This window comes from Helicoverpa zea, chromosome 4 (genome assembly GCF_022581195.2).
Source record: "Helicoverpa zea isolate HzStark_Cry1AcR chromosome 4, ilHelZeax1.1, whole genome shotgun sequence".
Taxonomy (NCBI): domain Eukaryota; kingdom Metazoa; phylum Arthropoda; class Insecta; order Lepidoptera; family Noctuidae; genus Helicoverpa; species Helicoverpa zea.
The window spans coordinates 7,528,904-7,553,563 of record NC_061455.1 but is presented as its reverse complement, the minus strand read 5'-3'; the positions used below and the strand labels follow the sequence as shown (position 1 = coordinate 7,553,563).

Genomic DNA, 24,660 nt, shown 5'->3' with positions numbered 1-24,660 from the left:
CTATTCATGCTCATTTCTTAGTAGTGGTTAGAGAGTGTTTATTTTTCTTATTATACACTCATAATGAGTATAGGACAAATTAATGAGCATGCTTTAATGTTATATCTTTTAAATTAATAGCTTAGAAATATTTACAACTTCCATCTAGTAGGTAATTAGAGTTCGAGAGTGAATATTTGCTCTATATGCATATGAGCAATGGAGGTAGATGATATTGTTAATAATAAGTATTGTTCAAGATTTTCTAACCTTACTGCACAGGCTGACAGAACTTATATTCAGAACTAATTAAATGATTTTCAATTCCAAATAAAATATATCCTTAAACGTTATAGCTACATGAAACAGGCTTCGAAATAGAAATGAAGGAACGTCATGCCATGTATGTATGTATTGTATGTCTGATTCGGTTAATAACCATAGTCTGAACCATGAAAGCGAACTCTTGGAAAGTCTGCTGCAGTAAATAAAGTGAAAATAAAAGTCGATAAAAGTTGATGTGTATTTTCTCATAGAAATAGAGAAGAAGATAAGGTCTGCCAATATATGGTTACCGCTGCATAGTAATAACTTCACAATAGCTTGTAAATGCACATCTTGATGGATCCGTCAAGAATTAATTTATTGTATCGTTTTAATACTCCCCGCGATCAGTGCGTGTACACTCGCTAATTAAAAATGGCTGGTCTGTTCTGGAAACCGATCGTTCTAGTACATAGACAAGTTTTTTTTTATTCCTTGATGGGCACGGATACCGTTGACCCCTGTGGACATAAACTATGCGAGGAATTAATGGAATCTATCTGAATCCGCACTGACTCGTATTCCATTAACGCATTCTGAACTTTTTCTAATTTCAAAAATTCGTCACGTGGGGAATAACGGTCAATTGCTCATAAAATGCGAATATATTCGGTGTATTTGGAAGTTGTTATCGTGTGCAATCGGAGAATTCTCACTAACTTCTTTTTACCCAAAAATAGATGTGTATTTTACATTTAAGGCAAATAGTGTTACACGCTGAATATAAATTGCTTAATCAAAGAGCAGATTTGTGTTGCAGGAATAATGCATGATAAGAACACTCATATTAGTCCCAACCACCGAATTAAAATTTGCCAAATTTTTATAAATTTTGATAAATGATTCGGTAAAAGGGAACAAAATCGAAATCTCAAGCGAAACAAAGTACAACATCATTATTTATCTGCAGTTTTTCTAATGTTCAACCCATCAAATTGTACTTCAGAGATACGACCACAGATAAAACAACACAAAACATTGTCCAGTAACCAAATTCCTAATTTCACAGTCTACCCGCGACACATTGTTTCAAAACGAATTTCCCAGCAGTCCATCATTGTCAAAGAGCGAACCGCGACTTAGATAATAAGATAGTGTAATTATTTAATAATACTGTTATTGCGTCGGAGATACCTTTGGCCATATAATATGGCTTACATTTTCATTACGAGCTGTTGTATGGGGTTGGAAGGTTATCTTTAAGTTACGCCCTGATCGTTGTCGCGGTCCTCATAAGTACTGCTTGTCTAAAACGGTCAACAGTACAACGTTTCTCACTGTTTCGAAGGGGATTGAGCAATGCTTGTGACGTCATTGTGGAAATTCTCGTGACTTGTTGGTCTATTAAACATGCTATTCGATAAAATTTTAGATTATAGCTTGAGAATAAGAAAAGCTTAACCTCTTATCATACAAGCATGACACAAAAAACATGTAAGGAGTTAAGATAAGAAATAGTGCAAAAAATTGTATTAAAACTAGACAATAGTGTGTACCTAAAAAATTACATTAACGTTCATAACAATTAGTCTATATATCTTCTAACTGTTCCTATTTTCATTTGAATTTCAGGAAAATGCTTATCAATCCCAAGCGGCTAAGTCAGGCAATCCTCGTTCAAGCCTTTACCTTTCCCTAAAAAAAGCAAGACAAGCCCGTAAGTTAACAACACAGACACAGTCTATTCTTAGACAAAAGCACAAAGCATGCAGCCTCCGAGACTGCCTAAATATTGCGTGTTAGTCAAACACTATAGTGGACTATCGCCATCTCGATGTACCGAGATAGCCCCAATTAGCCGACTTCTGAGTTATTTACTATAAAATTTATTGGAAAATTTACTTTTATTGTACGTGATTAATTCTCGAATAACTGATTAATTCAATAAATAAAATTAATTTAGAATTAGCCTTTCCTAACCACGTGACGTTACACGGTCACACGCACTTATGAGATTTGTTTATAACTTTAATATCTCTATCAAGTTTAATATATGCGTTTAGGATTTGTAAAGGGAAGCGTTCTTTTATTTGTACTCTGGAGCGTCGTATTTTCCAATTTATTTTATTTTAGTGGTCATTAAACATAATTTATTACCAAGAGGCCGCTATTAAAAGGTTTACTGGGAGTTATCTGTAGTTTCGCTTCCACTTGTCATTTTTATTGATCTAAACACACTTACGAACTGCCATGAATGGAAATAGAAATAGTTTTTCTTGAGCACTGGAGTGTCAGCATTATAAAGTAAAAGAATAATTTGCTTACATAAAGTCTAAACAAAGCGTAGTTATTTGTACCGCGATGTTACCTGGAACAAGGGAAGGAAGTGTTAGTTATTTCCTAGAGTACCTTCACGATTATTTTAAATCCATTGTACAAAGTACCTATATATGCAACTCCTTTAAACATACTGCGTTGACAATAGTCCCGAGACAAAGGCAAGGAAGGAGACAAGTTAAAATTATGATTTGTCTGAGTTTAACGAATCGGTCCAGTAGGTCTACGAATGATTCATTACAATAAATTCCTTTCTCTTTATAATATAAGTTCAGATATATTGAGTATTGTGTCGGATGCTCAGACAGGTTCAATCGTCTGCATTATTGTTCCGGGTTTAGCATGACTGAAGTCGTGAAAACTCACGCCGAGTCCAGATTTCACTAATATTATTTAAGACATTGTTGAGTATCCTATAAATAGAAGAACAAATAACTTATAAATAAACAAGGAAAACTATGCTCGTGTCTATTTTAGTCATTTATTCTACGAATAATATGCCATAGCATATAACGAATAAGTTATGCTCAAAATAACATTTACTCTTATTTACTGAGGTGAGGTGACTTGTAACTAGAGCATAATATTTTACTAGGTTCTAATATAGGTTATTTGCAATATTATTATGTGTATTAAGTGTCATATCCGTTTACCATTATTGAAGTATTTGAATTTTAGTGTCCCTTCTCTGTAACATAGCCGACGTAGAACTGGTAACGAGCCAGCTAATTAGTGACACGAGTAGACAAGCCCGTTCAGTCGTTACACATCAAATTCCGCCAACATATACTACATATTCAGTTCGCATCTAACCACTGCCTGATATAGAGATCTTTACACAAGTTTTTGTATCCCTGATAAAGGCAGAGAAACTTCGGATTTAGAACTGTATCGGTCATAATTAAAAATTAATGAGGACGAGTTTTCAAATGAGTGTTAAAACAACTACATACTATACGTAACGTCTTACTCTGGTGAACTGTTTGGAATTCAGCACCAGTATATATTTTTTTTGAAATTGTTCAGCCCTCTTAAAAATTGTTAACATCGTAAAGAAGAATCAAAAGCTTTTTCAAACGTGTACTTCGATTTTGTTAGTCCTCGTCGTTATTAAATAGCCTTTTCAAATAAAATATCAAAGAAAACACAAACGCATTATTTATTTATTAGAAGAAAAAATAGGATAACATTACTAAAAGATTGAGAAATAAAAATGATAGAGTTACAGTTTAAACCTTTGGAAAATACTTTTTCTTTAATAATTAGAATACTTTTATTGTTTTTAGGCCGCGAAAATGTCCTAGGACGCGGCTGAAACCGCAGGAATCAGCTTGTAACAAATATTTTTATTAACTGACAGATTTATTGCTCCCAAGTGTATTTCTTAGATAAATAATTCAAGAAAGTAAAGCTAGAAATTTACTGGTTTAACTTCAAGTTCGCACTTATCCGGTCTTTCTATTAAAATCGTTTCATGAAACAGCTTCCATCATCAGATACCAACCATGCACAAATCGAATGGAGCGTGCACAATTACTAATTGTTGTAATTGTCAATACCAAGACAATCAATATTTTGTTCTCTTTAATTGACTGTTACAGATTTAATTGACTTAATGGACAATACAACTAGCTATATCTATGTAATAGAGGTAAACAATACACGTTTTATTGTTACGCAATCTAAAAATGTTTGTTGAATACCTTTTACAGATTTACATTCTAGAGCAAAATTAGACTTCTACAATGTAGTGCAAACTATAAAACATGCATCTATACATATTAACATACATGATTATCGTGACTGGCCCTATATCGCGTGGTCATTTAGATCATAAAACAATAGAACAGTTGCAACCGAGAGAATGCATTGCGCAGTTATGCAAATAGTAGGGGTCGCGACCGTAAGCATGAATATTGATACAGCATTGTCGAGATTGCAGATTTCCTTCGCGATAGCCCGGGCCCCTCTCTGCCGGCACGATTCCTAAACGAATTAACCTAAACTGATTATCTGACAATGGTATTAGATCTTTAAATAATATCCGTAAATCTCCGAGAAATTTGAGCTAAAAATCCTTCGCAATAGCATCAGACTTTAGAATAATAAGAATTGCACGGAGACGGCGCGGAGTGGTCACGCAGCCACAATGGTCGGCCCGACTAAGAAATGGCTTCAAAAACGTATATAACTTCGTCAAATGGTCATAAAGTGAGACCCGTTTTATGGTGCACCTTTATAGCCGCGAGCTACGTAAGGATGAGCGGCGGATGCCACGCCGAGTTGGCCCCACTCTTGGACCAAACATTGTTCACCACTAGCCTATACCTGCATTTCTCAAAGCTGAGTAAGATGCGAACATAATAGAATTCTGACCGTATACAATCCGCACGATACTATTGACACCGTGCAATTCATCAATGAATGAACACAATTCAGCGTTCAACAAAGCATGTCGTCACGAAATCAAAGTCAACTACTTCCTCTTAGCAGGTATCCAGTACAAGTAAAGCGAAACATTCATAAAATCATTACTATGATCATCCTCTTTTGATATGTTAACATTAAGTATCGAAAAGCAATCAAACCTTAATTACAAAACACAGACGCCGGACAATTCCGAATGTTATTGTTTAATAGCGATGTTATTTAGTGACATTCTAATACATAAATTGTTTTGATTTAACGCTAAGGCACTTGAACTCGTAATTATTTATAGTTTAAATGAAGCTATATCGTAAACGTCCTCAGTGATTTATTTCCGACCTAAAGTCATTATAGCAGTCTCAAATCGTACAGTCTACTTTTCCCGCATATATGTAGACACATATTATGTTTTTTTGCTGAATATTTATTTATTTACGAGCGTTTTAAAATTGATATCCTCGCGACCCAGGTATTAAACCTGTTTGCTTGGTTTATGTACAAACATCATTGATATTTATTAGATTCAGGGCTTGTTTCACTGCCACTATGAGATAAAGATAACAGATATCTCAAAGATAAGAGGATAATATAACAGATTTTTATGTTTTTTTGTGATTACTGTCAAATAAAAATGTTATGGAATTACTTAATAACTCTTAATATTTTTGGAGTTTTATTTCATAAAATCTTTTATATAAATATCAAAAGCTTAGAGACGCTGTGGTCACTCGAATTCAAAGAACCAGCAAATACAGCATTGTATAAAAAATGCGGACAATATTTCCAAGAAACTACCTGACTCACTTAACGGTCTACACAAGCGGGAGCTTAATATTAAAAAAAAAACTACTTTCAAACTGTCCAAAATTTCTGACAGCTCTTGCAGGTATATTAATCTTATCTCTCAATTTTTTTACATAGCGGTCTATTCACAAATTCAAAAGTGCGAATTCTTGTTTCTTAGTCATGAAACATCACTACTCAAAGACACCGATGACAGAACTTTTCTATTTAAAAAAAGCCGTAAAAGTAAATAACTTGATCCTTGCGGAATGATGTTATCTAATTAGGAAATTCTTGAAGAGACAATGATAACCATCTAACACAATTGCTATACTAAATCATCGTTTACTACAAACGGCCGTGTCATCGACCTTTACAACTCCACAAGGTCATTCTTTAATAATTAAGCTCTTTTCATCTTCGCCAGAATTAAAGCACTCAAACTGAACAAAACCTCGGACCCCTTTGCTTAACTGAATTATATTATTGAATAGGCTTATTACTAAAAAAAGTAGAGGGCTCATGTTATACGCCGTACAATGATTCAAGTTCTCACACTTGTTGTAGAACCTGCGAACTGGTTTCAGAATTTCTAATTGGTTTTAGTAAGCCATCAATACTAATGAAATGTGAAGTTATATGAAACAATTTTTTAAAATATGTGCATTAAATAAAACAACAAGAATTCAATCATGTGGAATTGATAACTGAAAAAAATTGCACAATAATTGTGCAAATGCTACTATAGTTTACTTGCAGATATAAATTCATAGAAGTTCTCTATAAAGCTCTGTTCTTGCCACAGTACCGAGATACTGAATTTTAAATCATATTTAGTACTATTGATTGTTTGAAATTAATTTAATTGACCGAGTGGCCGTAATTCTCAAACAAACCAACAAGCGGGTACATTTCTGTAAACATTTCAAGTCCACTTGAGCAGTGGATTTACTCACCGGCCGTGGATCGTGAATAACTATGTAACAGGTAATTACGGGTTACGCGCCAACCAAATTAAATATTTTTAACGGCCCGTTTCCTCAGAATAGTGATGTGTCAGTGCATGCCGCGTTTATTTTTTTGTTATCTATAAATAAGGTTTCATTGATCTCATTTGATTAAATATTTTAACAACATTTTTTATTAATGAACAAATAGTTTTAAATATTTTAACATAATTAACGTGGTTCGAATTTGTGCTAATAAATATTTATTTATTCTGCAATTAGCTGTCATGTCCTAATACTCCACGCCAATATTTGTCGCATGATTCTAGGTAAGGAATTTGAGTAGGCATTCATAAATAACTCCGCTCTGACAAAAGACATACCTACTTGTCTAGATTGCATAAATTATTATCTGCGCTGAAACAGATAAATCTACCCTATTTGACAATTGAGAGATAAATATAACCGTTTAGATTTTCGTGTGTGCCTTATTAGCAGAAGAATGTTGATAATGTATTTCATAGTTCTTCAACTATCAATAACGTATCGATATAATAAATAATATTGAACATTATCGATGAATCGCATCCCTAATAACAAAATGGCGTTTAGCTGCCGTTCGGGGCGCTTGCTCATCGACGATCGACTCACGCGCCCTCTACAATTATCGGATGAAATGTAGTCACTGCTATAGTCTATTGTCTTGCCCGTCTAGATATATGGACTCCACACTCGACTCTCCCATCACATTCAAATTGCTACGTAGGATTATTATTTAGATATATTTTTATGGATTCAATATAAATATTTTATGTTATGAAACTTTCGATAAGTAAAAGCTCAAAGACTTACTTAAATGGTTTAAATTTGAATTCCATTGTTTTAATGCATAAAGTATCAAGATTCGCAATCAACGTATTGAAATATAGTACAAGAGAGTTGAAAAGGTAAACAGTCTTGTTTTCCTCATATCCACAAAACAACAGATAATCCTGAATACATAAGAATTTTAACTTAAATAGGTTTCGCTGGGGAACACGGATGCTTCAATGGCTACAAAGTGTTTGAAAGTCGGAATGTCACAGAAGGTAAAGAATGTCACTTAGGGGAATGATGGATTGGCAAGTTCAATTAGAAAAAGAAGTAAATTCTTTAAAATATGTCGTACCTAAGTGTCGTCGTCGGTCGTGACAGGGCAAAACATTGTTAATGCAAACTTCCCGAGTAGAACTAAAGGCCTAATCACCATACGTTTCGTGGAAAGTTCGTAAACCTTACATTTCCGAAATGAGCAAACTAAATCCTACCAGCTTGTATGTCAACGCAGACGACTATAAATAGCTGATATTTAAACCAAAAGCAGTATCTTAGATAACATTTACCGTTCAACTAAACGGTTTGGCCGATAAATTGATACGATACCATGGGAAGTCTGAAATATATGTAAACTCTTTACATAAAAAGTACCATTATCTATATTTATTAGTGAATACGAAAACTTAACGTTATGTGTGAAAATATATGTATGTATGTATATGTGAATGAAGTAACGGTTCTGAAGGCGTGGGCGTAAGATTCTTAACATTTCACTAGCCCCATTTGCATTTTACAACTTTTATCGATGTACTAAACGAGATTCTGCCGCGGATGGCGAGAATCAGTGCGTCTTCCATATTGCTTACATTTTATCTTAAGTCCCAAGGCTTTTAAAAGGATTAGTGTCTATATTCATACCTGAGGTTTTAATTAGAACATTTATTTACATTTCTCAATCCAGCTTTTTTATCTACGTAGTAATTTCAGTTTAATGATACTTAAGTACTGCTAATGAGTTCTCGGTAACAGCAGTAAAACTTACGATATCATTCAAAGTACAGAGAATACAAAGTACCATCTTTAACAAGAAAGCAACAACAATCAATAATCAGCTGTACTAAAAAACGATAGATAAAACATGCCAAAACACTCTTACCAAAGCAAAATAATAACCAAAGAACCCTCTTAAATATAGCGCGATATGTCAAAACGGCGACCTTAATTGTAATTTAGTAGGTAATACATGCGCGAGATATCGAGATCAGCCAGCTACGCTCATTTCAAACTTTCCAAAATTTATTTGACTTATGCGATACGAGGGTTGCGCATCGTGGCACGTACAATAACGCACTAAATCATATCAAATCGTAATGCGACGGAGGTGTGTCGGGAACGGAATTAAAATGCAGTAATATCCCGGCCTTGCTGTAATTCTGGCCTGTCTCAGATCTCCGAAGATTATCGTAAAGTATTTATTTATCCAACGTTCCCTCGGGAGGTTAGATACCATCAGGAAATCAATTTTGCAATGAAACGTCGTGGAGGCGTAAGGTTTGCAGCCTTTAAGTTACAGGTGGCGGTATTATGTCGATTTAAAAGTTATTTCGCTTCCAAATTATATAGAAGTGAAACGAGGCGTTTTCCTCCAAATGCATGTGTATTAAGAGGAAACGGTCACTTGAATGTAATATCAGAACAATATGATTTTTGTGCTTAATAATTTTGAAGGTGAAATGATACGGGAACAAGTTAGTTAACTTTGAATTACGTAAAATGTTATAGCCACTCTATCTCTACTCACATGGTCGAAATATTTAGTTGTGTAGTCCACAATACACCTGCAGGCAGGAAGGCAACTATAATTCTACAATAAATCTTTCGAATCTTTCTTGAATCTCGTTATTGGTACATTATAATAAAAAGGTTGTGTAATGTGCCACGTACGTTCATAAACACAGTAGGTATAATTTTTTGAACATTCAGATTAAAATTCCATGCATTCGGTTTAGCTAATTTGAATAATCAATACACATAAATTACAGTGTAAGGGTTATTTTAGTGGTTTTATTTCTTTGGACAGCTTTACATTTTGAAGTTTGTTCAACGACATTTCAGAGTTGTTCATATGACAGGTTTGATAAAACACTTTAATGTAATTAGATGTTAGATAAATATGACTGGTCTTCCGTACAGGCGAGCAGATGTTGCTCATGGCGGAAAAGTTATGGCCGTGCTGTATAATATTGTATCGAACTACAACTCTCGAGGAGAAGATATGAACATAATAAAGACGACAGGGACTAGCTCGCTTCAGCTAAACTCCCATCACGCCTCCGCCAATGATACACAAATCATAATAAACTTCACACAAGTTCAAACTTGTGAACTACATACACACAGCGATCTCATAAGTATCCCTACATAAACACCGATGTATGACGTAGAAAGCAACAGAACCACTAGGAACCGGTCCAACTTCACATGAATGCACACACATAAACTGTCCAATTAAGCAAGGCCTATGACAGGCCGATCAGTGTCCCCCAGCAGGTCTCTGCATAGGAATGCTGGGGCGGGCAGGGTAGCTCATGCTTCACTGGTCGTTATAGTCAACAACGACAAGAAAGCGGACTCGGCCGAGGGACTGTCAAGAAACAATCTATATTGTGATTATGGACAGATATTGAAAAATTGTTGCGAAAATAAACAGATGCCATTAGATATACCTACACAAATTATTACCAACATACCACATTGCTTCCATAGATGCAGCCAATTTGATGGAATGCTAAACAATTTTCGCCGCGTCTTTTTTTCCAATAATTTACAAATAGTACTCACATACTCATACAGGTTTGGAAGTACCTACCATCAATGAAAATTCCAATTAAATATTTTCAATAACGAGTACCTATTCAACTAGAATGTAGGTACTGTAGAGATGTAGTACTTAGTTAGATACTCTTTGGTGTTTTATATTTGATACCTGGCCGGACAATAATGTAAATAAGTATATTCGATTTGAAATAGAATAGTTTTTATATTGAAGTGTGTCACTTCACCCCCGAGTCATAAAATAAACGCAAAGTTAAAGTTCCTTTTAATTGAATATCCTGAAGATCCCCGGTCCCTAGCGCGCCACGCGCTACAGTACCTACAATATATCCACTTGTTTTTTGAAATTATGTTTTCGCCTCTAATTTTAAACTGATTCATTTCAAAACGAGTATCGGACCATAAAGTTTGACAAATTAAACACCTAAATGAGAAATGAGATATTTTATTATTTTACATATCTAGCTATTTATCAATGTGTAGTCTTAATAAAAATAATTTAAGGAAAATACCTGCTTAGGTCTGAATAATGTACTGTAATAGCACTAGCGAAGCAGAATGTTATTTACAAAATAATTGTAAATGGCGCCCATAATTAAAAAATATTATTTAGTAATTAATATAATTAATGTTAATAAACTAAACGTTCCGGTTATTACATCAACTACCTACACATAAATAATTTCTATCATCATTTTATGGGGAGGTGGATTTTCATATAGGTATTTAAAGTATCTGGGTATGATTTTATTGCCTCCACGATTAAAAATGCAATGATAATTGAGACTGAGTCAACTGAGCACGAACAGTTACAAAAACTGTGCATTCTGCGAATTTTGAGGCTACGAATGTGAGTACGAAAATGTTTTATATTCTAGGTGACTTGATGCACGGAGTAGATAAGCCGCAGATACATAAATTCTTTGGTGCTGGATAAGGTCAAGCATGCTGCATATCATATGAGATCGGTAACGCATGACTGATCCATCTGATGGTATTTTTTAACAAAACACTACGCAACTTTGTCTAAGACAAAAGATACAGTAATCGTTGGTTCACATCGTTACGCGATATAGCTTAATTAATTCAAATTTGTTGTCAACTGACCCGTAACGGTTTTGTAGACATGTTCGCATGTGAGCGCGACCGCACCTGACCGCCGCTGACCACTTTCCAGATTATAATCATAAAAATAATTAGGGTCGTTTTCTTAAACTTGACACGTTCAAGTTGATGCTTACGCAACGACAAAGTTTAAGCTCATTCATTTGAATGGATAATTACGATGTGCACACTTCAGGATTTTTGTATTTTATTGCAGTTGCAATATTATACCTGTACCTGTATTTTAGCGAATTATGTAAAAAGGAGGATGGGGGATTCTGAGATGGTTTCTGATAAAAATAGTTTGATATCCGGAAAGTGACAAATGGATACATTATTACGGAACATGTTATTGGGGTTGTCGGTAAAACCGCAAGTTTGCGAGAAATAAATGGTCGTAAACTATGCATATTTCTGATCTATCCTGCAATCAAGGGTTTTGATGGTATTCTTATTCTCAATGTCAATACCATTATGTACCCGAGAATATCAGATATCAATAATATTTTTATATCCAGATATGTAATGCCTAATAAAGGCTCCAAGTCCTAATTGTATGTAAATCAGCAAGTTGCAATAACGAGATTCCACATAATAAAATAAAATGCTGTTAAAAAGTACTGTTTTATGACAATATATTGAGTAGTAAATGCGACACTTCTCACTCGGCGACCAATCGCTTGCCGTCGATTAAGTAAGATATTCGATTCGTATATTCAAATAAGCAAGACTCGAGTTTTAATACGCTTTTATTATTTCTCCGATTCTTAAAGATTTTTCTGTACGAGGACATTTTGGACACCCGTTAAAGATAACGGCTCATGCACGCATAAAATAATTCCTCCAATTTAATGTGTGACTTGATGCCAAAATTATGTAATTATTTTTTAAATCTTCGTAAATAGAATAATTCGCATGCTGTGACATTTACGACGCCATGACAGGATTTTAGCATTGAATCACCCTGGAGTCACTGTTTTATTAGTCGTAAGAAACAACTTTATGACAACGCTATTACGTTCGCCGCCTGATAATATCTACTGAAGTGACTGCTAACCATATTATTCAGCCTTCAATCTAGTCATACTACATTTTTTAAACGCCTTGTGTACTAAAATACACGTTTGTGTTTTATAAGTCTGAATGAATTTATTCAAATAAAATACTAACTATTATCTGTAACGAAGCTTTTATGCTTTTTTCAATCATGCAAGCAGTTTACATGCACTGATTTCATTATAATAAAAATAATGGTTTATATCATGATGGTATTATATGGTCTTATTGGAGGACTTTATTTAAATAGAGTTCTATGTGTAGGAGATTCTGTGAAGGTACATATATAAAGTGTGGGATTGTAAACGGATGGTGTAAACTGGCCACACCCGCATGTCACAGGTTCAACGTTTTATTCGTCAAAAGGTGAGGAACGAAATCGTAATCGTAATGTGACGAGACCTTTTACGAGCACACGACCTGTTTTAGGTACTTTTTATTTCACTCGCAAATAACTTGCAGTTTGGTCTTAAACTTCTGAGTCAAATGGTGTTTTTGGATTGAATTTTAAATTATTATTGAGTTGGATTATGTTTAAAGAAACACACATTTTATAAAATGTATGTAAAATATAAAAAAGTCAACGTGCACAAAAAGTATTTACCAAATATACCTAAAACCTCAATATAACAAGGCGTAGGTATATTGAAAAATATAATAACTGATTATGAAATCAATAGAAATACAATTTGGATGATATTAATGAAATGATACGCGTAACAAACAAAACTCATGTTTCACGTATAGTTAATCTTTGGAAGGTTTCAGAACGAGTGTTCTGATATTATTTCTATCATCATTTTATGGGGAGGTGGATTTTCATATAGGTATTTAAAGTATCTGGGTCTCATAATTATCTATTAAATGCAAATTTTTTATTCAGTAACTACATGGAGCTAGTTAGATCTCTCTCCCGCGATTCCGCTTGCAGCGTTGACACACACCGATTTTCTATTTCTATCGCAATAAAAACTTACCCAACATGTGAACCATACTTGATAGCTTTATAATTTACTGCGCTACGTTTTATAAATAAACGCCTTAGCTGATAGCACTGAGAAATACCCAATGCTTGACATTCCTCGCGCAGAACTACGGTCCAAGAAAACTATAGTGCCTCTTCAACATAACTGATGAATAATACAATTTTTTATCATATTAGTCTCAAACATTTTTAAATGTCCAACACTAAGTGGCAATTAATCTTATTGAAATGTACATGACAAATCAATAATTACATCCGACAAAAAGTTTGAAACAATAAGTACATTAATTTCTTAGAATTCTAGTTATCCTTGAGAGTATCAATGACTGTATTTTATGTATGCAGTGAACAATAAATCAATGATGAAAGAATGTCTAGACGAGAATCGGGTTTAGAGCATATCTTCAATTTAAAAATATTTCAAGTCACTTTAATAACGAAGCTATCGAAAGCAATCAATACTAACTAAAAGGCTTGTAAATATAAAATGATGATTCAATTTGTCGGTTCACAACCTTTTATCTCATCTCGGGGAATATATTTTACATCTCCTTTTTAGTGGTTGTTTTCATCAGATTGATAATACTGATATAATGTTTCTTTACATAAAGTAAAATATTGTGATATTTCAATTAGTATAAACAAAAAATTAGCACTGACGAGGTGTCAGTGTTAACAGGAAACCGTTACGATAAAGTAATCATTTGTGTCAGAACACGTCCATAACTCTTGTATTTTATTGTTTGAACTAAAAACCTGTCGAACTTCTTATTCGTTACTAAATTTGATGATAATATACAACTATTTGGAGATTGCCTACGAATGTCTCATTTTATTTGCTCGTTCGTGGGTTGATGTTGGAAATGTTAAGAGTAAATGCGAACAAGCAACTTTAAACCCAACGCAAGATTTAAGAGCGTGATTCTGTTTTGTTTTGTATTTTAAGTAGGTACACTGTAATCAAATAAAATAATATTGTTTACCTACAAAACTCTTGATGTATATTCCATTCAAAACGGAGTCTTCTATTTAAAACCACGATGCGATGTATCGAATTTATCATTTTGAGTTAAGATTGCAGAATTAAGCAACTAGGGCTGTGTAAGTAATTTGATACCGAACTAAAGTTAAACCTCGCACGATTTCTCTGATTTACGCAACTTACTCAAATGGTACAGCGTAGGATTTCACTTAGGATACTGCGATTCCAGTCACGACTGACGACGTCTTTCGGCAACTTGTCAGTCAACGGTTATCTATCCGATTATACCAATATAATGGCAAATGCAGTCGTGTGACACGAGCTTTATAATTGGTTGATTATTGTCACTGCTAACTCATTAGTGTTTGGAGCTCTGAGCTTGTTAAAGACATGTAAATCAGTGACTATATCACGGATGGGAAATCGTTGTTACGCTTGTTTTATTGTAACTATATTTTATTTTATTTAAAAGATAACTCATTCTATCAAAAAAAAGGAATAATTACTATATCTTGAACAAAAAAACAGAAGCAAGTATTTTTTAATACCAGTCAATAGTCAGAAGTAAAGACAAGCACGCGTGACGCGCATTTCTCGTGCAAAGTTTGCAAATATTTGGCTACTGTGCACCTAAAAGGGTGCAACCATCAGTCATGTACATTTGTTAAAGAAACCCAAAGAACGGAAATCACTCAATGCGTTTTAAAGATAAACAATACGTCTTGTTTATTTACCTTTGAAAAAGCAAGGTGAGTGATTTTTTCCCCAATGATAACGCTTTTAGGAGACGTGCCACCCAAACTCGTTATCAATTGCGCCTCGGAACGCATTTAGGCGGGGTAACAGGTTAAAATAAACGTTGATTTAACATTTAAAGTTTTCGTCCAATCGGCACGTTTGGCTGGCCACCAATAAATTCATTGATAAAAACCGAAACGCTAATAAGTTAAAAATGGTCGGACGCTAAATCGGCGACTCTGAGCAGCGCGCTGTCGAACGGAGTCATCGATTTTTGTGTCTTTACGGTTGAATGTCATTTCCGTTCTTAAGTGGAAATTCACGAGAAACTTTTTGACATCACACGATAATCTGCTGATTGTAAAGACAGAGCCTTGCAGCAAAGTTCGTAGAGCGTAGAACTACGTGAATCAACATACAATCACCGTTACGTATCATCAGCATTTCCTTGTAGATGCACTCCTCACATTAATTTGGAAACAGCTTGCAGCATATATTCCCACGAAGTCTTGTTCATGTATACAATTTACAACGCAAATGTTTAACTCTACTATCTGCTTCACATTTAGCATTCATATCTTCAATATTTATTAACTTCAGCCAGTAAAAAGAAGAATAAAGAAAGCATTACGCGAATGGGGGTTAAACGCACCGCGTAGACACAGGACTATTAGTATTGGCGTGAAATAATGAAAGCCATTTCACAGTATAACGTAACGTTGTACGTTCATTAAGGCGGGTGTCGATGGCCGAGCCGCCGGGTGCAAGTTGCATAAATCAGTCCCGGGAATGCAGCCCGGCGCCCTAATGCGCTTTCGGTGTCGGTTGATAGTCACCCCCCTCCCCTTCTTACCTGAAATCGCTCCTTTTCACACAATCATACCCCCCAATGATTTTATTGCCTCCACGATTAAAAATGCAATGATAATTGAGACTGAGTCAACTGAGCACGAACAGTTACAAAAACTGTGCATTCTGCGAATTTTGAGGCTACGAATGTGAGTACGAAAATGTTTTATATTCTAGGTGACTTGATGCACGGAGTAGATAAGCCGCAGATACATAAATTCTTTGGTGCTGGATAAGGTCAAGCATGCTGCATATCATATGAGATCGGTAACGCATGACTGATCCATCTGATGGTATTTTTTAACAAAACACTACGCAACTTTGTCTAAGACAAAAGATACAGTAATCGTTGGTTCACATCGTTACGCGATATAGCTTAATTAATTCAAATTTGTTGTCAACTGACCCGTAACGGTTTTGTAGACATGTTCGCATGTGAGCGCGACCGCACCTGACCGCCGCTGACCACTTTCCAGATTATAATCATAAAAATAATTAGGGTCGTTTTCTTAAACTTGACACGTTCAAGTTGATGCTTACGCAACGACAAAGTTTAAGCTCATTCATTTGAATGGATAATTACGATGTGCACACTTCAGGATTTTTGTATTTTATTGCAGTTGCAATATTATACCTGTACCTGTATTTTAGCGAATTATGTAAAAAGGAGGATGGGGGATTCTGAGATGGTTTCTGATAAAAATAGTTTGATATCCGGAAAGTGACAAATGGATACATTATTACGGAACATGTTATTGGGGTTGTCGGTAAAACCGCAAGTTTGCGAGAAATAAATGGTCGTAAACTATGCATATTTCTGATCTATCCTGCAATCAAGGGTTTTGATGGTATTCTTATTCTCAATGTCAATACCATTATGTACCCGAGAATATCAGATATCAATAATATTTTTATATCCAGATATGTAATGCCTAATAAAGGCTCCAAGTCCTAATTGTATGTAAATCAGCAAGTTGCAATAACGAGATTCCACATAATAAAATAAAATGCTGTTAAAAAGTACTGTTTTATGACAATATATTGAGTAGTAAATGCGACACTTCTCACTCGGCGACCAATCGCTTGCCGTCGATTAAGTAAGATATTCGATTCGTATATTCAAATAAGCAAGACTCGAGTTTTAATACGCTTTTATTATTTCTCCGATTCTTAAAGATTTTTCTGTACGAGGACATTTTGGACACCCGTTAAAGATAACGGCTCATGCACGCATAAAATAATTCCTCCAATTTAATGTGTGACTTGATGCCAAAATTATGTAATTATTTTTTAAATCTTCGTAAATAGAATAATTCGCATGCTGTGACATTTACGACGCCATGACAGGATTTTAGCATTGAATCACCCTGGAGTCACTGTTTTATTAGTCGTAAGAAACAACTTTATGACAACGCTATTACGTTCGCCGCCTGATAATATCTACTGAAGTGACTGCTAACCATATTATTCAGCCTTCAATCTAGTCATACTACATTTTTTAAACGCCTTGTGTACTAAAATACACGTTTGTGTTTTATAAGTCTGAATGAATTTATTCAAATAAAATACTAACTATTATCTGTAACGAAGCTTTTATGCTTTTTTCAATCATGCAAGCAGTTTACATGCACTGATTTCATTATAATAAAAATAATGGTTTATATCATGATGGTATTATATGGTCTTATTGGAGGACTTTATTTAAATAGAGTTCTATGTGTAGGAGATTCTGTGAAGGTACATATATAAAGTGTGGGATTGTAAACGGATGGTGTAAACTGGCCACACCCGCATGTCACAGGTTCAACGTTTTATTCGTCAAAAGGTGAGGAACGAAATCGTAATCGTAATGTGACGAGACCTTTTACGAGCACACGACCTGTTTTAGGTACTTTTTATTTCACTCGCAAATAACTTGCAGTTTGGTCTTAAACTTCTGAGTCAAATGGTGTTTTTGGATTGAATTTTAAATTATTATTGAGTTGGATTATGTTTAAAGAAACACACATTTTATAAAATGTATGTAAAATATAAAAAAGTCAACGTGCACAAAAAGTATTTACCAAATATACCTAAAACCTCAATATAACAAGGCGTAGGTATATTGAAAAATATAATAACTGATTATGAAATCAATAGAAATACAATTTGGATGATATTAATGAAATGATACGCGTAACAAACAAAACTCATGTTTCACGTATAGTTAATCTTTGGAAGGTTTCAGAACGAGTGTTCTGATATCGTTTGCGAGACGCGACTTATCGTAATTTAGAGCCCCCGATTAGACTGCGCCGGCCGACATACGCTAACGAGCATACATTTTTATTTATTTTCGTTTTAACAACAGTACGGTGCCGATGTTTTGTCTCTACCGGCGATTGTGCCAAGTTAATTGGATTGTTCGCTTTGAATTGTTAACTGTACAACAACGCTCAAAATCACTCGATACGACCATACAATCTGTCCAATTAATTATATTATTTTATTTATTTTCAACTTACCTTAGTCGTTGTTGTTTTTAGCGGCGTCCCAGATGAGACGGCGCATATCTCCACTTCGTAGCGGTCCACACCAGCTTCTCGATCCAGAGACACTGCCGTCGATAGTATTCCCAACGAAGAATCTATATCGAACAGCCTGTCCACTTGTCTACCATCGCCAGTCACGTTCACTATGTAATATTCTAAACCGGATTTATAGTTATTAGTCAAGTTTAACACTGCCGTCCCCGCGGGTTCGTTTTCAGCCACGGATACCGACCCTACGTTTGTCCACATAACACCTTGCAGCTCTGTTCCACCCATGATGACGTTGAGGTAAGCTTCAGTACTTTTCTGTTCACTCAACACAGCCTCGTCCGTAGCTTTTATGACCAAATTCCAACGCGCCTCCGGTGTCGCAGGAGGATAACGTAAAGTCAATGCACCGTTACTTCGATGCAGATCGAATCCCTCGTTGCTACCGTGAATAAGCTTGTAAGTAACCAATCCATTTGTTCCTGAATCCAAGTCACGCGCTAATACGTTCATTATAAATATTCCACGACCAGCACTTCTTCCTAGCCTCTCTGTGTTGATCACGGCAGCGTTCATAGATACGAAAACTGGAGCATTGTCGTTAATATCTTCGACGATTACAGTAACTAATTTCTCAGCAGATAGTCGCGCCGATGGTGGTTCAGCTCTGTCATAAGCGACGACAGTTATTCTGAACGTGTCAATACTTTCTCTATCAATAGGCAATAAAGTATGTATGACCCCAGTGATGTTATTTATGGCAAAGTGCCGCTTGCTGTCATTAGGGTCTTGGTGCGTGATCGAATAATAAACTTTGCCGTTTAAGCCAGAATCTGGGTCTTCTGCGGTAACTGTCACTATTGGAGTATGCTTCGGAATACCTTCTCTTATCTGTCGCACAATAGCTGTATTGGTAAAGATGGGTGCGTTGTCATTTGCGTCGATTACGTTTACAGTAAATAATATGCTCGATGATAAGCTCGGATTGCCGTTATCCGTGGCAGTTATATTCAAAACATATGATGTTAAATCCTCATAATCTAACTGTTTGTGTAAGAACAATTCGCCTGAATAGCTGTCGATAAAAAAGGCGTCTTTTCTATTACCCGACGTAATAGAGTACTGAAGTTCCTGATTGATGCCTAAGTCTGCATCCGTCGCATGAAATTGAATTATTTTCTTATTCACGGGTTCCGTTTCTAACACTGACACCTTCATTTGTGTTTGGGTAAATACGGGTGCATTGTCATTTTCATCCAACACGTCAACTGTGATTGTCGCTGTCGCAGATAACCGAATTGTCTGACCGGAATCATGGGCCATTATCGTAAGCTTATAGTGGTCTTTGGTTTCACGATCCAAAGGCTTGTTTATAAGTAATTGACCCGTAGCTTCATCTAACGAAAACTTTCCTGAATCATCACCTCCAATCAGTTTATAGTAAATGTCACCATTCAGTCCTTCGTCAGCATCTGTCGAGTACACTCGCATAATAGAAGCTCCCACAGCGGCACCTTCAGATACCTCAACCTTATAGGGAGTTCGCGTAAAGACGGGCGGGTTGTCATTGACATCTGTTATGTAAATCGTTACTCTTACGGAATCAGACAATTTAACTTTACCGTTATCACTAACAGTGACAGTCAATGTAATGTAGTTTTGCCCCGTATTTTGTGCCAAGCTCTCCCTGTCGAATGATTTTAACGTTTTAATGAAACCGTTTCTGGAATCAATACGGAAATCGTTTTGCGCGATTGGTAATGAAAACGTTAATTCAGCGTTGCGGCCAATATCCCTGTCTGTGGCTGTTAATTTTCCAACAAATGTATCTGGTGGTTCGTTCTCCTTTATTTTGAATATAAACGTGGTATTAGTAAATTGAGGGCTATTATCATTTTCATCCAGAACGTGAATAACGACTGGCACTTGAGATGATCTTACTGGTTTCCCGTGATCTGTTGCGATTATCGTTAATGAGTAGTAATCGCGTTCTTCCCTGTCCAATAAGCTTTTTACATATAAATAACCATCTGGGAATACTCCGAACTTCCCATCAGTGTTTCCTTCTGCGATATAGTAAGAAATTCTTCCACTGGGACCCAGATCGGCATCAGATGCAGATATAGCGAAAAATCGTGTGTTTACCAACGTGGATTCCAGCAGTGAAGTTTCGTAGGAAGTGTGGTCGAATACGGGGGTATGATCATTGACGTCATCGATAACTACTGATATGGAATGCTTTGCCGCTAGTGCTGGACTTCCATTATCTGTTGCCGTTACCTCGATAAAAATTACGGTGCCTGGCTCACTAGATATCGGTTTATTTAAATAAATTACTCCTGTTGTTTCAGATATCCTAAAGTTGTTTTCAGGATTGTAGCTCAGGGTGTAAAATATCGTTCTATTAGAGCCAGAATCACGATCAGTAGCTCTGGCAAAGTATACCTCTTGCCCAACTGCCATGTTTTCAGGAATGTGAATTTCGTCTTTATCTTCTATAAATATAGGATAGTTGTCATTAACATCTAGCACTGAAATGTTAACTGTAGTAAATCCGAACGCTACTCCGGTCTTTGCCATAACTTTTAAATGATATGTCATCTTATCTTCACGGTCAACATTAGAATCAGTGATTATGACGCCTGTTTTTTCATCCATTTTGAAAACATGTTTTGGATCACCTTCCAAGATGTAATATGATATTGTGTCACTGGATATTCTAGCATTTACTTTTCCTACAAAACGCCCAATTTCTGCTTTTGAGGTACCTTCATCTTCGAGAATCTTGAAAGTGTAACCGTTGTAACCATCAAATTGAAGATTTTTGCGTTGAGATGTCTTAACAATTTCTACTATAGCGTCTTCGAATGCTCGTCTATTTCCTTTATCTTTACAGGATATTTTCAAGGTATAAACCGTCTCTGGAGCTTTCCTAAAATCTTTCTGCAAAACAATATTTCCTGTCCATGGCTCTATATCGAAATACCCGTCTCCACCACTTTCAAGTCTGTACATGATTCGGGCATTTTCGCCTTCATCTAAATCCATTGCTTTTACTTGTAAAACATTTGTTCCAACTGGCATTTCCTCGTTGATACTTTCAATGTATCTTTGTGGATAAAACATGGGATCATTATCGTTTACATCTAGAACTTTTAGTAATATTGTTGCCGTGGAAGATTGAGGAGGAAACCCTTGATCTTTTGCAAGCACTTGAATTTCATACAATGGTATTCTTTCTCTGTCTAATTCGATGGTTGTGCTAAGTTGCCCTGTTATAGGATCCAATGTAAAAGTGTTAGGATATTTTCTCTCAATACTTGATGGCAAATAATAAGATACAGAACCATTAGTTCCCTGGTCGTAATCAGATGCAGTGAGAATTAATATTTCCTTTTGTGGCTTTATATTTTCATGCAAAGTGGCATTGATTTGTGGCTGTGAAAAGGTCGGTGCTTCATCATTTTCATCTAATATGGTAATTTTTAGTCTAGTGTATGCCCATTTAGGATTAGGACCGCCATCTCTGGCTGAAACGTTCAGTTCAACAGTTCCTTGAATCTCACGGTCTAACATTGATTTTGTTGTAACTAAGCCGGTCAAGTGATCGATGGTAAACCACTGCTGTTGATTTCCATCATAGAAATCATAAAATATCTCAGCATTCACCCCTGTATCTTCATCAGTAGCTGTTATACTGGCCACATAAGATCCTGAAGGTGCAAGTTCCGTCAGTACAGTAGAATATTCAGATTTTTCAAATACGGGCTCGTGGTCATTAACATCATTAACGTGAATAACTAAAAATGAGGTAGCTGTACGTGGAGGAGATCCTCTATCAGTAGCAACAACAGTCAAATTATACTTGCTAATTTCTTCCCTGTCTAAAACACCATTTACATGTACTATATACACATTGGATGAATTTTCCAAACGAAAATGGTTAAGCTCGTTACCTGCAACTATGCTTATACTAGTAATACCATTCAAACCTGCATCTAAATCAGTCACAGTAATAGCTGCTACAAGAGAACCGTTTTTGGCATTTTCATCTACAGTAGCGAAGTTGGCTGTCGAAGGAACATACGTGAACGTTATTACAGGATCATGGTCATTGGCATCTATGAGATTGACAGTAACGTAGGTCCGTGCATCTTGACGAGGCACGCCATGATCTTTAGCAATAACAGTAAGAACGCAAGTCATATTGCAAGTAGTGTTACTACAATACTTAGGACAATTTAGCTTCTTCGTAGTCGTGATTACCCCGGACTCCGGATCCACTGCAAATTGTCTCTCGGTATCGGTCACTTCGTAAGTTATTTTACTATTATCACCTAAGTCACTATCCGTGGCTGTCACTTTTAGAACTGTAGTTCCCGGTGGTACACTCTCATTCAAAGACACTGAAAAGTCACTTTGATCGAATATTGGAGGATTATCGTTAACGTCTAAAATAGATACATTCACTTGTAGATACCCGTATTTCGGTGGCTTACCACCATCACGTGCTGATATGTTCAGGATATAAAAGTCGGTGGTTTCCCGATCCAACTTTCCCGTTGTCTCTAGGTGTAAATAAGATGTTTGACCGCTTGGATTTACGGTGACATTCAACCTAAACTTCCCTTCGGTATCACCATCTACTATTCTATAATCATTCGTGATACCATTTTCTCCTAAATCCATATCGGTGGCAGCATCGAGCAATAACTTTGTCCCGGCCGCGGCACTCTCGGAAAACGCAACCGCTATACTCGGTTCGGGGAATTCTGGATAATTGTCATTCACATCGGTCACCCGCAATCGCACTTCTATCGGATAAGTTGGTTGACTCGACAACACAACAAACGCATAACGGTCTACCGCTTCCCTATCGAGAACCAAGTTGGTTTTGATCTCACCAGACACCGGGTCTAGGACGAATTCCTTGGGAGGTTCATTGAAGCGGTAAGTAAACCCAGGTTTAATGGGAATCCTGCCAACGATAGTGCCGACGGGCTGGTCTTCGGGCACGCGAAGGTCGACGCCGGTGTCGACGGCGCGGGACTGCATCTGCTCTGCGGCGGCGCTGACGCCCGCGCCCAGGAGCGCCGCCAGCGCGACCAGCGCCACGTGCCATCGCCCCATCCTCGTCATGACACCGACAAAAACATCGCAGGGTTGTTCTTCGTCAGGGAAAGTTGACGCGCGCCGGGAGCGCTCTCTGTGTCCCGTTCGCGCAGACTCGCGCGCTCGCTCTCGTCAGGTATGCAGCATGGCCGCGACGACCTGCGCGCGCACGAATATCTCACGGAGAGTGCGACCCGCCGCCTACGCCGTCACATTCATTCGTAAACACGTGACAAAACACTATCTACGGCCGTCTCACACTTCAGTCCCGATGTGCACTAAACAAGACTTCAACTACGATTGTCACCCGAAAACACGCAACACAATTTGAAAGCACTTTTCAGTTATGTTTTTGTTATGTTTGACAAGTGTAGAACGCGAAGTATGCGGCATACGGGCGGCGTCGCAGTCGGCGCGGCACTGGCAGGCGGAGGCCTCGCTGCCGGCCCGCGCCCCTCCCCCGGTCGCAGCGAACCTCCCCCGCAGCTTTGAAAGCTCTCGGCTGTAGCTGCGTGATGATGATGCCGAGATAATGGACGTCGAAGGATTCTACTATTTATTGTTCGATACGAGTCACTTTACCATTCCAAGAAAGCTTACTTGTGCATAGGTAGGCATGAATATAGTTATTTAATACTAAAACTGGTTTGAAATATTCTTAATCCGTACTTATTTATTATAAACAACTGCATTAGGTCCAAACCCTTTCCAAACACACTTAAAATAATCTTAATGGATCAGTTGGAAACCTAACTACATTAAAATACCTAACAATTTATGTGAAAAGCACAAAGTCGCCTAATGCTTATGCAGGCCCCAATTTGTGTTTATTATCAAAAGATTGTGACCCAAATAAATCTGTGATGGAATACATAAAAGTTGTAGAAATATGTATTGGCACGGTTTGTCGCAACAATTAACGTGCGT

At 36.5% G+C, this 24,660-nt stretch overlaps 1 protein-coding gene across 1 annotated transcript in view; it reads right to left on the bottom strand.

Annotated features, from left to right (window-relative positions):
- The window catches only part of LOC124629501 (cadherin-related tumor suppressor), a 110,762-nt gene extending 86,665 nt beyond the window's left edge, over positions 1–24,097 (bottom strand). The window contains exon 1 of the mRNA XM_047162889.1: positions 18,607–24,097. Within this exon, the coding sequence (XP_047018845.1) occupies positions 18,607–23,760 (5,154 nt within the window). The 5' untranslated portion in view covers positions 23,761–24,097. The remainder of the gene's footprint in view (positions 1–18,606) is intronic.
- Between the last annotated feature and the right edge of the window lie 563 nt (positions 24,098–24,660).